Source organism: Saccopteryx leptura, chromosome 2 (assembly GCF_036850995.1).
Source record: "Saccopteryx leptura isolate mSacLep1 chromosome 2, mSacLep1_pri_phased_curated, whole genome shotgun sequence".
NCBI classification, from domain to species: domain Eukaryota; kingdom Metazoa; phylum Chordata; class Mammalia; order Chiroptera; family Emballonuridae; genus Saccopteryx; species Saccopteryx leptura.
Window position 1 is genome coordinate 231,209,974 of NC_089504.1, and position 14,915 is coordinate 231,224,888.

Below are 14,915 nucleotides of genomic sequence, written 5' to 3' on the forward strand. Positions count from 1 at the left end.
GCGTGCAGAAGTCCCGGGTTTGATTCCTGGCCAGGGCATACAGGAGAAGCGCCCATTTGCTTCTCCACCCCTCCCCCTCTCCTTCCTCTCTGTCTCTCTCTTCCCCTCCCGCAGCGAGGCTCCATTGGAGCAAAGATGGCCCGGGTGCTGGGGATGGCTCCTTGGCCTCTGCCCCAGGCGCTAGAGTGGCTCTGGTCGCGGCAGAGTGACGCCCCCTGGTGGGCGTGCCGGGTGGATCCCCGTCGGGCGCATGCGGGAGTCTGTCTGACTGTCTCTCCCCGTTTCCAGCTTCAGAAAAATACAAAAAAAAAAAAAAAAAAAAAAAAAGAAGAAAAGGGGAACTAGCATTGAGATAAGCCTTGAAGGATGAAGTTTCCTGTTAGTCCTGGGGAGCTAAAGAGGCATTTTAGATAAGGGACCTGTGCGAGTAAAGGCACAATGTGGGGGGCTCTAGGGGTGTAGTTGGGACAGTGGGCAGGCCATGGAGTGAGGACTGGCAAGTTTGGAAGCTAAGTGGAGCCATCATGACCATCATGATGGGAGTCATTGGAAACGTTGGGCCCCGAGCCAAGCATGCCACATTCTCCTGCCAGTTCTTGGAGATAGGTTCCCTAGCTACTTCCCCATTCATTCAGAGGTTCAGAATAAAGTCACACAGCTGATGGAGAAATAGCACTTGACCCAGATCTGTCTGATGCCCCAACCTGACCTCCTTACCATTGGAATGAATGCTAGGCATTACTGAGCCCTTCCCATCTAAGGCACCACTATCTCAGTATACCTGGCATGGTATTTCACCTCAGACACATGTGTACCGATGGTCAATCTTTGCTTTAACCATGAAATCTGGTTTGATAAAGCCTCCTCCACTCAAGTAACTAGGGGATATCAGGACCTCCTCCACCGGAACAGAGGGAATGGGGCAGAGCAAGGAAAATGAGAAGATGCGCTGGTTTTTGCACTCAAGTCTGCTGGTCTCGTTTATTGTTGTTCTACAAGGGCGTTGGCTGGCTAGCTTCTACACCTTCTCCTCCTGTCAGTCTAGTGTTGTCATGGCCCTGGGGCAGACCATCTGCCCTGACTAGGATGGCTGGCTTTTCTTGTTAGATGGAAGGACCTTGTGCGCACGAATGCTATTCAGGTACTGCCGGACGCCTGCAGATTCCCGTTTCCAGCGCTCCAGCTTTCTGAGCTGGTCCATCATGAACTTTTTTTCCAGGTGGTCATAATAGCGGATCACCTTTTTCTTGGTCTTTTCTAAAGCTTTTACCTTACAAAAAAATAGAGATAAGGTTAGGATGAAGAAACTCCTTTATAATAGGCATCTGTGTTGTTGATATGGGGGTGGAAAATGTGCCAGCTGGACCCAACATTCCATAATTTCACTCACAGGGAACCTCAGTTTCCCTATTTATAAAATGTGGGCATTGAGCTAGATAACTCTTATGGTACCTTATGACAGTCTGAGTGTAGGAGCCTGGTTTTGACCTTAACACGTCTATTTGAAGACTGAAAGAGGTGGGGGAGGGCGTGGGGAAAGGATACACCTTGTTCCTTCCCTTCCCCATTCTTTAATTCCTGTCACCCTGTCCCTATTACTCATTAAGTGCTTCCCACATATTGTGTGTGACATCCCCTGCATCACATTAAACGCTAGTTATTTCTTCTATTGTATCATTTTTGTCCTGTCCCCAACAAGACCGTGTTCTGGGAAGGCCCATCCTCTATCTTGTTTATTTTATTCCAATGAGCTAAGCTGTGGAAAGGATACGAAGAAAAATCAGCTCCGTGTCTTCAAAGAAATTAGAACATAGTCAGGAAGATGGGACACATGCCCAAATATTTCTAAGCAACAAAAAATGATACATCCCTTTAAAAAGCAGAGTTCAGTCCTGGCTGGATAGCTCAGTTGTTTAGAACATCATCCTGAAGCACAGAGGTTGCCTGTTCAATCCCTGGTCAAGGCACATACATGAACAGATATTTGTTCCTGTCTCTGTCTCTCTCTCCCATCCTCTCTCCCTAAAATTAATAATAATAATAAAAAAATCAGAGTTCAGCTTGACCTGTGGTGGCACAATGGGTAAGGCATCAACCTGGAATGCTGAGGTCGCTGGTTCAAGGCCCCAGGCTTGTCTGGTCAAGGTACATAAGACAAGAAACTACGAGTTGATCCTTCCTGCTCCTTCCCCCTCCCCCAACCTTTCTCTCCCTCTCTCCTCTCTCAGAAATCAATAAATAAAAAATCTTTGGCCCTGGCCGATTGGCTCAGTGGTAGAGCGTCGGCCTGGCATGCAGGAATCCCGGGTTCGATTCCCAGCCAGGGCACACAGGAGAAGTGCCCATCTGCTTCTCTACCCCTCCCCCTCTCCTTCCTCTCTGTCTCTCTCTTCCCCTCCCGCAGCCAAGGCTCCATTGGAGCAAAGATGGCCTGGTCACTGAGGAGCCGGTCGCTGGGTCTGGCTCCGTGGCCTCTGCCTCAGGCGCTAGAATGGCTCTGGCCGCAACAGAGCGACGTCCCGGATGGGCAGAGCATCGCCCCCTGGTGGGCATGCAGGGTGGATCCCGGTCGGGCACATGCGGGAGTCTGTCTGACTGCCTCCCCGTTTCCAGCTTCAGAAAAATACAAAAAATACAAAAAAATCTTTTAAAAAAGCACAGAATTCAAAATAGGGAGAGGGAAGAAAAGCCTCATGGGGAGTTGGTATAACAATTGGGGGGTTCGGTTTTAAAGGATGGGAAAGTGTTCGGCATGTTGAAACAGAACCATGAAGGAGGTAGTCCTTAAGAGTCCACACTTTAATGAATTCTCCTAGGGATTCTAAACACTGACCTTGTCTCAAAACATGCACCATGTAAGAAATGCTCTATAAAAGCCAGTCAGTGTTGCCATAATTTTTGACCCAGGGAATTAGTGCCTGAGTAGATCTTGGGATCAAAGGATAAAGAGGGAGGCTGAGTGGCAGAACATAGTTCAAATCAGTGGCGGAGCATCGGAAACCTTTGTTACTTGATAAAAATATATACTGCTCACAAAAATTAGGGGATATTTCAAAATGAATATGGAGCAATAAAAAAAAGCATTTGATTTGATTTTTTTATTAAACAAGAACATCAGAAAAGCAAACAAGTCAAAGAAAGTTTTTGATTATGCAAATGAGATGCAAAACCAACTTTTATTTCATTGGTGAAAATGCACTATACTAAAGGCTGAAAGTACTGGAGTATCTATACGTTCCCTGATCCCCTAATTTTTGTGAGCAGGTAGAGCCCACAGATTCTAGCTTAGTGGGATTTGGATGGGGCCCAGGAGTCTATATTTTTATCATGTACCAGAGATAATGCTGATATAGCCATTGAGAAGTTAAGTGGCTGCTTTGTATCACTATTTTCTGATTCACCGCCATAGTATTAGCAGGCTTTTTGGCCTATGCTAGCAATTTCACCTTGAGCATGACTTTTACTATGAATCAGGGTCTTTCAACCTTGGCACTATTGACACTTAGGGCCAGGTAATTCTTTGTGGTGGGGACATCCTTGATTATGTAAACTCATGGTTCTGTTTTACTTGAACTAGTCCAAGTTCAGTTTGTGTCACCTGCAACTGAAAGACTCCTAATAGATTCTATTTTACAAAGGAGAAAACAGTACTGAAGTAAACGTGGTTCCCCAAGGCCTGCGCATCTCCAAGTCCATCCTGTTTCTACTACAGCAGGCAACTGGAAGTTTAGCACAGCAATAAACACTCAGGCCTCTACTCTTCTCTGTGGCCCTGAAGTAGATCAGGCACCATTTCTTAAGCCTCTCCCATTCTTTTCTGCCAGAATCCCATTTGGTGCTGTAACATGGCAGGAAGCTCAAGAGTCAAGAAGGGGACAACTCTGGGCTGTCTGCTCTGCTTGAAGAAATGAATACATTTTTGGAACCCCTCATATTCACTATTTTCTTCCCAGTGCCTGTCCTAAGCAGGCCCTAAAGATACATTTAATGAGTTATCAATCAGAGTCTGCGGGGTAATGGTACTGTGGTTTCCCTCCTCTTCTGAGGGCTTTCAGCTAAGCAGGTCAAACCCTGGTTTATCCATACACAAAAAGTAGAAGAGCCTCAAATCTCATATGAAAAATGGAGGATAATCCCTAAAGGAAAAAACTGACCAAACTGTGTTGATTTCACTTCAAGCTCTAGGATTTAATACTTTTTTTTATGGAAGAAAGTAGGAATCCACTCACAGATTCCCCAAATAGAAAGGTAAAATGCTTTGAGGGGGGAAAATGCCACAAATAGTCCTGACCAGTGGCTCAGTGGATGGAGCATCAGCCCGGCTTATAGGTATCCCGGGTTTGATTACCAGTCAGGGTACACAGGAGAGATGACCATCTGCTTCTCTCCCCCTCTTTCTCCCCTTCTCTCCCTCTTCCCCTCCTGCAGCCAGTGGCTCGACTGGTCCAATGCATGAGCACGTCAGCCTCAGGCACTGAGGATAGCTCAGTACTTGAGCATTGGCCCCAGATGGGGCTGCCAGGTAGATCTCCTTGGGGGCACATGCAGGAGTCTGCCTCACTATCTCTCTTCCACTCACAAAAAAAAAAAAAAAGCCATCAAAGCCAAAACATGAAATCTTTTTCTCAGGTTCCCTCACCACAGGAACAGGTGCTGTGACACCTGGGCAAATCAGTAATCCAGAGTCTCAGTCTTCCCTATTAAATAGGAATTGCATTAGAGCATGTTGGAGGCTCCCTATCACCTCTAAGATCTGCAACCTCTCCCAAGGTATTAGGAAGAGTGAAATGAACATGGGTCAGGCCACTAACACCCTCTAACACAAAAGCTTATGAGAAATTTACCTGCATCTCATAGATTCGTTGTATACGGAGGTTGTCATGAAAAATCACCCGAGATAAGTGGCTCTTGGGTAAATACTTTGACACCGCTACTTCACTGGAATTCATTAAGCAGGAGGGGGCAGAGGAAGGCAGTACAGGCTGAGATGGCTGAGACCAGGTTTAGGACAGGGACTGACATAATGGGGTCCTGGGATATTAGCTGAATCCTCCCCAGGTTTCCTGGGAGAGGCAAAGCTGTTGTAATTGTCAGAAAAACAAGGGAGGCCTAGGTTTCTTCTTGTGGAAATGTGCACTAAAGGGGTAGTTTCTTGGATGCTAAGAGGAAAAGCGATCCCAAGAAGGATGTAGAAAGAACAGTCCACAAGAGAAATGTCAACAAGGACTCAGAACTGTCTGCTGGAGCAGCCATCTTAGGGAGAAAATGCAGGATGGAATGGAAAGTAGGGTCTTAGAGAAGAGGAACAACAGTTGTAGGGTAGGGTTCAAAGGGCTAAATTTATGAGGAGCTGAGTCAGGGGCACTTGCTCCAGAGCCTAGGTCTAAGGGGGGTCTGGGGGAAAAGGTGTCAGAGAAAGCAGAAAAACGAAAATAAACATTGGACAGAGGTTAGGTTGGTTAATAAGGAAATCTAAGAAAAAGGCATTTGGAAAAAGTCAAAGTGAGGGAAGTATGGGGTGGACAAACATTTGAGAAGACTGTGGAGGGTAAGAGGTAGAAGATGGGATGGGATGGGATGGGATGGGATAAGGTGGGATAGGGTGGGATGGGGTGAAATAAAGCCAGGTGAAACTAGAGATAACGATTTGGTCAAAATGAGGTATTAGTCAAAAATGGATAATACCAGGCACTGAGTTTTCACTTTTTGATAATTTGGTTACATCATGAAGTGGTTTTGCAATTATGTACCTTTAAATATTTTGCCCAGTTCAAAATAATTGCTTTCTAAAATTCAGAAACTAGCCTGACCAGGTGGTGACGCAGTGGATAGAACGTTGGACTGGGATGCGGAAGACCCAGGTTCGAGACCCTGAGGTCACCAGCTTGAGTGTGGGCTCATCTGGTTTGAGCAAAAGCTCACCAGCTTGAGCCCAAGGTCACTGGCTCGAGCAAGGGGTTACTCGGTCTGCTGAAGGCTCGCGGTCAAGGCACATATGAGAAAGCAATCAATGAACAACTAAGATGTTGCAACACGCAACGAAAAACTAATGATTGATGCTTCTCATCTCTCCGTTCCTGTCTGTCTGTCCCTGTCTGTCCCTCTCTCTGATTCTCTCTCTCTGTCTCTAAAAAAATAAAATAAAATTCGGAAACTAAATGTACAGCAGGGAAGCAGCTGAATAAATTGTGGTCATACAATAAAACTGCAATTATGACTAAAACAGATATTCACAGTGTATTAGGTGGGGAGAAAAGCAGGCTACAAAATAGTGAATTATTGGTGATATTTCTCCCTGCTCCCCCCAAATGTGCAAGTATGTTTTTTGTTGTTGTTGTTTTCTTCACAAAGACAGAGTAAGAGAGAGGGATAGATAGGGACAGACAGACAGGAATGGAGAGAGATGATTAGTATCAATCATCAGTTTTTCGTTGAGACACCTTAGTTGTTCATTGATTGCTTTTTCATATGTGCCTTGACCGCGGGCCATCAGTCGACCGAGTAACCCCTTGCTGGAGCCAGCGACCTTGGGTCCAAGCTGGTGAGATTTTTTATTGCTCAAACCAGATGAGCCTGTGCTCAAGCTGGCGACCTCGGGGTCTCGAACCTGGGTCTTCTGCATCCCGGTCCGAGGCTCTATCCACTGCGCCACTGCCTGGTCAAGCTGTGTAAGTATGTTGTAGTACATACATCTATGAATGGATCAGGAGTAATATACACCAAAATGTTAACAGTGATTGTCTCTGGCCATTCATTTTGCTTGTCTATTTTGTCTGATTTTTCTATAAGTGTACACTACTTTCATAGGACAAAAAGAAAATTTTTAAAAGAAAATATTTTGAAGGATTAAAAAATCTTTCATCAAGCTTGACCTGTGGTGGTGCAGTGGATAGAGCATTGACATAGGATACTGAGGTCGCTGGTTTGAAACCCCAGGCTTGCCTGGTCAAAGCACATATGAGAAGCAACTACTAGGAGTTGATGCTTCCTGCTGCTCCCCTCACCTTTCTCTCTCTCTCTCTGTCCTCTCTAAAATCAATAAGTAGAATATTAAAAAAAAAATTTTCTAATTAATTTTCAGCCAATTTGGGACCATGGTTTTATGAATGTTTTTTATATTCACAAACTAGTAGAAACAAACAAATGGCCTCAATCTCCAATTGACATTTTTCTGACAACAAAGGCACGAGGTAATGGAAAAGGTTGGTTTAGAGATCAAGATGCTCACATACAAGTCTCCCAAATCTTGTTTTTGTAAAAAAAGACAAAAATATATATATATATATATTTTGTATTTTTCTGAAGTTGGAAACGGGGCGGCAGACAGACTCCCGCATGCGCCCGACCAGGATCCACCCGGCATGCCCACCAGGGGGCGATGCTCTGCCTATCTGGGGCGTTGCTCTGTTGCAACCAGAGCCATTCTAGCGCCTAAGGTGGAGGCCATGGAGCCATCCTCAGTGCCTGGGCCAACTTTGCTCCAATGGAGCCTTAGCTGCGGAAGGGGAAGAGAGAGACAGAGAGGAAGGAGAGGGGGAGGGGTGGAGAAGCAGATGGGCGCTTCTCCTGTGTGCCCTGGCCAGGAATCGAACCCAGGACTCCTGCATGCCAGGCTGACGCTCTACCACTGAGCCAACCGGCCGGGGCCCGACAAAAAATATTTCTTAAAGACTTAAAATATTTAAAGACACATAAAACTCTCCGCCCATTCAGGGTGCAGCAAATTTACCAATACTTCCTGGGAAGGTATGCAAAGAGGCAATGACTGGAAATACTCCCTTTTAAGTAATAAATGGTCATTTTGAACCAAATTGTCTTCCAAAGTAAGGCCTCTGTGCGAGCCTGGAGAATGCTGGCAGGGGCTGTGAAGTGGAAGTGGGGAGGGGAAACGGGTTTGTGGGGAATGGGGCTGAGAGAACTGGGGGTTTTCCCAGGACCACTGGGAAACGTAGAAGCTGAGGAGAGGGGACCTGCGCCTCGCCTGGCTCTAAGGAAGTTCAAGGCTCAGCCTAAAGGGCGCTCAGGACCCCAGGGCTACCCGATGTCAAGCCTGGAAGACTACAGGGCCGGGACCTCCTTTTGGTGGATACGTGGGTTGAAGGTGGGATTTCCGGTTTATCCCCGGAGTCTGGGATGAGGGGTTTCGGGCTCCTGGCGGTGTGAGGAGCTGGACAGGGAAGGAGCTCAGGCCCAGGTTGGTGAGGAATCCAGACTCTCCTGGGCTCTAGGAAAGAGCCGGACTCTAGGAGAGACATAGCCAGGGTCCCAGGGACCAGCTGAGGGAACGGGGGTCTGAGGGAGTTCGGGCTCCCTCAAGGGCCCCGGTGTCTGCTAGTGTCTGCCGAACGCTCTGGGCACCCGGACCGCACCTAAGGAGCACTAGCGGCTGCGCGGTCTGCGGCCGCACGATGCGGATCTGTGGCCGGGTCCCTGAGTTGATATCCTGAAGGTTCCTGCGCTTTTGGCGCGGGAAGACGGCTGAGGTCGGATAAGTGCCAGAAGAGGTGGTCGTCTTGTTGGCGGCCGTACTGGCTATGGGCGAGCTTAAGTCCCGTGCGACCGAGGACCTACGCTGCTGGGTAGTCGCGTTCTCCATGCTAGGGAATGACTCGGAAACGAGAGCAAGATTTGAAGGAGTGAGCCCCTGCGCAGACGCAGTAAGCTGAGCACAACTCGTTGCTCCGGAGACGAGCGAAGAGGGAGGGACCAGAAAGATCTGACGTGAGCAGAGCCCAGAATGCTGAAGACGCAGCAAGATTGTCCCTCGGCGGTCGCCGTGGTGCGTTACGGCGCATTGCCATGGAGATGGGCTCTGAGGCTAGAGTGGGCTACCCGCGCTGTGCTGACCCTACTCGACTAGGACGGCAGTGGCCGTCGCGTGATCGTGGGGCGGGTAACTGGGTGAGTCTGGGCGGGAGACGAGGCCGGGGTTTCTCCGAAGACTCGGCACGGCGGATTCCTCCCCGCGACGATGGAGCACTACTTTGAAAATGAGAGTGCTGGGCCTCCGAAGATCGTGACTTCCGGGTCGTGACCCGTCTTTTCTCTCCCCGAGACCTTTTCCGAGACTTCGGGCGCGGTTGCTTCCTAAACGGACCTGCCCTCGCGCCAGCGGGAGAGAGGTAAGACTATGTGGGTTTTGACACCCAGTAGATGAGGAAACCCATTACAACGCCAGCTTCCCAGGAAACCTACTGGCTTTCCCCTGGAAGTGGCGCCTTGCTCCTGTATACCCGTGATCTTTGTTCCTCGCTTATAACCCAGAATTAACAAACGCCCCACGGCGTTTGCCGACGTTTCCCACACATAATGAGACCGGAAAGACAGGCTTTCAGACCTTGCTTTGTGACCCTACACACATCCTTTCTCCTCTCTGTTTCACTTTGCCCGGGACATAGGCCTTTTATGTTGCGTAAGGGGCACCAAAGGCTTTGTAGGCTATAAAACGTGAAACTAAGCAGCAGTGCAGTGCTGTTTCTACAGCTCCCTCCCCCTCACTCTAAACGTTCTGCAGATCTTTGTGTCATTTCTTCAGGCAATCTTTGCAACTTCTTAGCCCTGGACCAGAAGTAAATCCCTTTAGTCTTCACCCTTTTAATTCTGTGTATGTTAACTTCCCTAACAACAGCAACAATAGTTAGCATTTCTAGGAGGGTTTCACTCTATGCTTAGCCCTGTGTTAAGTACTTTACCTGGGTTATCTCGTTTAATGAGAAGATCCTTACAAGGTAGGCACTGTTGCCCCCTTTTCCAGCTCTGTTGCACCTGTAATTTCCTGTTTAATGCCTGTCTCTCCCACTAGACTGAGTTCTATGAGAGAGGGGGTCATGGCTCTCATGTACACTTCAGTAACCCCCATCACCTAATGAAAATGACTCCTATCACTACCCTTACCTTCAAGAGCAGTGTCTCCTCTGTAACTTTTTGTCACTGTGATAATCAGCAGTCTGCCCTATTCCTGTTTTCCACTGAGCACTGGGGGGGGGGGGGGGGGAGTCTGTCCACTTCTCTCTGGGTTGTTGGACGAGGAGGGCCCAGATAATTTAGGCTTTCAACTGGATTGGGGGAGGGAGGCTTTTTCCTTGCCCTCGGATGACCTTTGGGACAAACTAGCCCCATCTGCTATTTCTGGGATCAGCCTGATGCATTTGATTCTGGGGTATTGGCAGGTAGGATTTGCTATGCAGCCTTTGTCCTTCCTCCCTAACAGCTTAGGAACCATACTCATCTCATCCAGCCCCTCCCCCCAAATTCTAGAGAAACATAGCCAGAGAACTCTTTTTTTTTTTTTTTTTGGCACCCAGACAGGGACCAGAGAACTCTTAAGAAGTCTTCTAAGAAGGCAGAGTTGTGGTTGTTGGAAACATTCCCTCATTCAACAAATACTTACCAAGCACCTACTTGTGGGGACACAGAGCATGGCACTGGTTATACAGTCAAGATAGACAGTGCTGTTCCAATAGAACTCACAGATCCAGGCAAAACCACATCTTTAGGAAGTTATTGAAAAGGAGAGCACCTAGGGCTTAGAAAGCCTGGAGCAGGGACTTGATCAAATGTTGAGAAGAGGTGTGGTCCTGGGGGATTTCCCTCAGGAAGTGACCCTTGGCTAAGACCACAAGCTCACCAGTCCTCTGCTAAAGGTAACAGATAAGGATCTGGCCAGCCTGTAAAGAAAGGGATTGAGATTGGCAAAAGCCAGAGAGGGCCAAATATCTGTGTAGAGCTATACAAGTGGCTAAGCCCAGCTGAGGCCCTTCAGGACATTGGGAAGGCTAATAGGAGACTGGAGAGAAGAGCAAGAGCCAGGTGGCCTTGACAGCTAATCTCAGGGATTTCATCTCATCCTGACAGTGGGCAGCCACTGAAACACAGTATGCAGGGGACTAGAACTTCAGCTCCTTATTTATTTGTGCCGGATGAAGACTGCCATTTGGTTTGAGAGGTGTGCTCTGAATCCAAATGTTCCCATTTCAGTGAAACACATGAAGATGTGCTATTTTTACAGCTTTGTTCAAGACTGGGAGACTATGGGGCCCGGCATTTCTTAGGAGAATCGGGGTTCTCTCCTACCTTTGAATGCACGGCACAGTCCTGCTATACACAGCATCATGCTGGTATAGTTTGTCTACCTGAAGCCCCTCTGCTTCTCTGCATTTGTCTTCAGGGGGTGCTATGGTGCCCCTTATGCTGGCCTCCAGGAAGCTTTCAGCGACCCCCTTCTCCATCCTTAGAGGCAAGGTGCAGGAAGGTGGTTAATGATGTAGGAATATTGCTCGTGGGCACCTTTTGTCTCTTCAAAGAGATGGTTCTTAGGGGGAGCTAAGACCTTCCTCTCTCTTATACCACCAGTGACTCCTAGAGCAGTGGGCTTTGTGGTTTTGTGTCATTGGTTCAGAGTCTAAGAAGAGGAGGGAGACCATGTTAGTGGTTCCCACTTAGAGGGGCTGGAAGGAAAGAGAGGATATTAAAAAGAAGGGAGAAAAGGGCTGTGTAAGCCTACCTGGAGAGTTAGTCCAAGGCTCAACTGCGGGACACAAGGCGGCCTGTCCAGCTAGAAATGTGGGGCCCCTCAAGGGAAGCCTTCAGAGCCAGGCTCAGGAAGTGTCCTTTGTCCTACAGTACATATTAGGTTTATTGAGAAGCATGCTGAAAATGTAGATTCATGCTCCTCATCCTACAGCCTACTCAGTGGATTTACAGAAGAGCATGAGTATTTGCATTTTTAATAAGTTCCCTGGATTATTTCTACTATGATGGTCAGAGGACCACCTTGAGAAATCCTGCTATTGGCCCATCAATTTATTTCTTATAAATCTCTTGGAGTTGGCCTGCTGGCCCATCTAGGCTCCTGCTCTTATAATTTATTTATTTATTTTTAAAGACTTTATTTTTTTCATTTTTTAGAGAGGGGAGAGAGAGAGAGAGAGAAGGAGGAAGGATGCTTGAGCAGGAAGCATCAAGTCCCATATGTGCCTTGACCGGGCAAGCACAGAGTTTTGAACTGGTGACCTTAGTGTTCCAAGTCCACGCTTTATCCACTCCGCCACCACAGGCCAGGCGGCTCCTGCTCTCTAAACATTCTACATTCTCTCCCTCCTTGCAGTTTTCCATGGATACAGCCTAGCAGAAAGATGCAGCCTTTAGGTCTCACTGGCCGCTGACCACCAGCCTGATGACAGCATCTCCATGTCCCTTCCTGGTTCAGTTCCGACAGCCCTCAGTCAGTGGTCTCTCACAGATCACCAGCAGCCTGTATATCAGCAGTGGGGTGGCCGCCAACAACAAACTTATGCTCTCCAGTAACCAGATCACCACAGTCATCAATGTCTCAGTGGCGGTGGTGAATACCTTATTTGAGGACATTCAGTATATACAGGTGCCTATAGCTGATACACCTGTGTCGCGTCTATGTGACTTCTTTGACTCCATTGCTGATCACATCCACAGTGTTGAGATGAAGCAGGGACGCACACTGCTCCACTGCACGGCTGGTGTGAGCCGCTCAGCTGCCCTTTGCCTCGCCTACCTCATGAAGTACCATGCCATGTCCTTGCTGGATGCTCACACGTGGACCAAGTCATGCCGGCCCATTATCCGGCCCAATAGCGGCTTTTGGGAGCAGCTCATCCACTATGAGTTCCAGCTCTTTGGCAAGAATACCGTGCACATGGTCAACTCCCCTGTGGGAGTGATCCCTGACATCTATGAAAAGGAGGTCCATTTGATGGTTCCCCTGTGAGCCATGCCACCAGCCCCTGCACTGGGGTAGAGATGTCAGAAGTCCAGATTTGCTGTTGATCCTACACTAAGATCTGAACTTAAACATCCCACTTTTGTGATACAGAAAAAACAGATGATGCCTTTTATCAGAGTAATAGAAAAGGAAGTGTACTGTAACTTTTAATCTTATGATCCATATTGTTAAAGGTTAAACTCACTAAATGTAGGATGGCGAAGATAAGTTTTCTACCCTCTGACATGTCTTAGCAGTTGGCCAGAGAGTGAGTAAGGCAGGTAGTGTCCAGGTCAAATGAACCAGCACACAAAGCATATGGCAAGACTGGAATTCTGTGGCCTTCCCCCAGATCAACTAACTCAGAAATGAATCTGCCACAATCCCACCTTGTTCTTTCAAATCCAAAGCCAGAGCCTTAAGTATCATGCACCTCCTTGCTTTTCACAGTAAGTGCCACTCTACTGGATAAGTGACCTTCAGTGGTGCTTTGGGAGACCTAGGGGCCCCAGGCCAGTCCTGCTTCCACCTTCAACCATAGGGACCCAACTCTGGTTTTTTGATTGGATTTATGCATAAGATAATTTTCAAAGAAACCATTCCACCATATAAAACTTTTGAGTGCTGTTGTACAAAATAAGTTCTCAGAGTGCCCTTGGCAATCCCCCACCACCTTGTCTTTGTTCCTAACAGTTGTTTTAGCTGGATATAGACATCTCAATTGACAGTTTTCTTCAGCTCTTTAAAAATCTACCATTTCAGCCTGACCTCTGGTGGCGCAGTGGATAAAGTGTCAACCTGGGAACATTGAGGTTGCCGGTTCAAAACCCTGCACTTGTCTGGTCAAGGCATATATGGGAGTTGATGCTTCCTGCTCCTCCCCCCTTTCTCTTTCTCTCTCTCTCTCTCTTCCTCTCCCTCCTTCCTCTCTAAAATGAATAAATAAAAATAAATTCTAAAAAACAAAAACAAAAACAAAAAACAAAACTACCATTTCATTCTGGGCTTTACAGTTTCTTACTAGATAGAAATCAGTAGTCATTCCAATTATTGATTCTAGTTCACAAACTCTTTCCTCCATCATCTCCATTCTGCCACTAATGCCATCCAGTATATTTTCCAATTTTGATTATTATATTTTGTTAGTTTAAAATTTTCTATTTGGTTATTTTCTATATCTTATTTTCCTCTACTGGGCCTTTTTATATCTTTTCATTTCTAAAGTCTTTTTCTGATAATTCCAAAATCTGGGTCATCTCAGTGTTCAGACTTTCTTGGCTCTTTGTATTTAGAAAAATTGGGGGTTGTATACTGGACATTTGAATATTATATTATGAGACTCTTAAGTCTTGTTTAAATCCTTTGGAAATTTTTGAGTCTTTGTTTTAGGAGGCAGTTGACCCATTTAGGTTCAGTTATGATCTGCCTGCTGTGGGCTGTTAAAAAACAAGACAACAGGTCCAAAATGGAGTCACTTGTGCTAAACCCCATATTACCAAATCAAGACTTAATTACAGTTTCAGCTCTTCCAGAAATGTAATCTTAAACCAACCAATCAATAATTGCCTGATCAGCACTAGTTAAGTAACCTCCCTGAAAGACCCTGCCATCCCCAATAACCTTGCTAGCAAACCCACTTTTTTGCTAAGGCTAACTTCCTTGCTCCTGCTCCCATTTCCCTGTGAAGGTCTTTTATTTTGTACAGTTCATCAGATGCTGCTCAATTCATAAATATTTGAATAAAGCCAATAAAATCTTTTAAAACTTACTTAGTTGAGTTTTTTTTAACAGGATCAGAGTTCCAATACCCGTTTGTTTTTAAAAACTTAACAATGTACCATATTTTTCACTCCATAAGACTCACTTTTTTCCCCAAAAGCCCGTACGTCTTATGGAGCAAATGTTCTTTTTTTTTTTTTTTTAGCTGCTGCAGGTTCCCAGACAACTAGAAGAGTATTTGAACATTAAAGTCTCTTCTCATTTGTTAATAACAGTGCTAATGGTTGTTAATACTGCTGTTGAGTTTACATTGTTGAAATATTATTGTGGTATATTTTATTAAATAGTTTAACACACCATTTGGTTCAGAATATATTTTTCTTATCTTCCACCTTAAAACCCTAGGTGTGTCTTATGGTCAGGTGTGCCTTATGGAGCGAAAAATATGGTAAGTCATCTG

At 46.5% G+C, this 14,915-nt stretch overlaps 2 protein-coding genes across 2 annotated transcripts; one reads left to right on the top strand and one right to left on the bottom strand.

Annotated features, from left to right (window-relative positions):
* Positions 1-1,081: 1,081 nt before the first annotated feature.
* Positions 1,082-11,228, bottom strand: C2H5orf52 (chromosome 2 C5orf52 homolog). Its single transcript, XM_066363758.1, has 4 exons — positions 11,133-11,228; positions 8,371-8,644; positions 4,845-4,954; positions 1,082-1,270 (listed from the first exon to the last, which is right to left on the bottom strand). The coding sequence occupies exons 1-4, from the start codon at positions 11,226-11,228 to the stop codon at positions 1,082-1,084; spliced, it is 669 nt and encodes a 222-aa protein (XP_066219855.1).
* Positions 8,741-14,504, top strand: DUSP18 (dual specificity phosphatase 18). The gene is made up of 2 exons (XM_066370466.1): positions 8,741-9,122; positions 12,107-14,504. Exon 2 carries the CDS (start codon positions 12,176-12,178, stop codon positions 12,740-12,742), a length of 567 nt encoding a protein of 188 aa, XP_066226563.1. The 5' UTR covers positions 8,741-9,122; positions 12,107-12,175; the 3' UTR covers positions 12,743-14,504.
* The last annotated feature ends 411 nt before the right edge of the window (positions 14,505-14,915 follow it).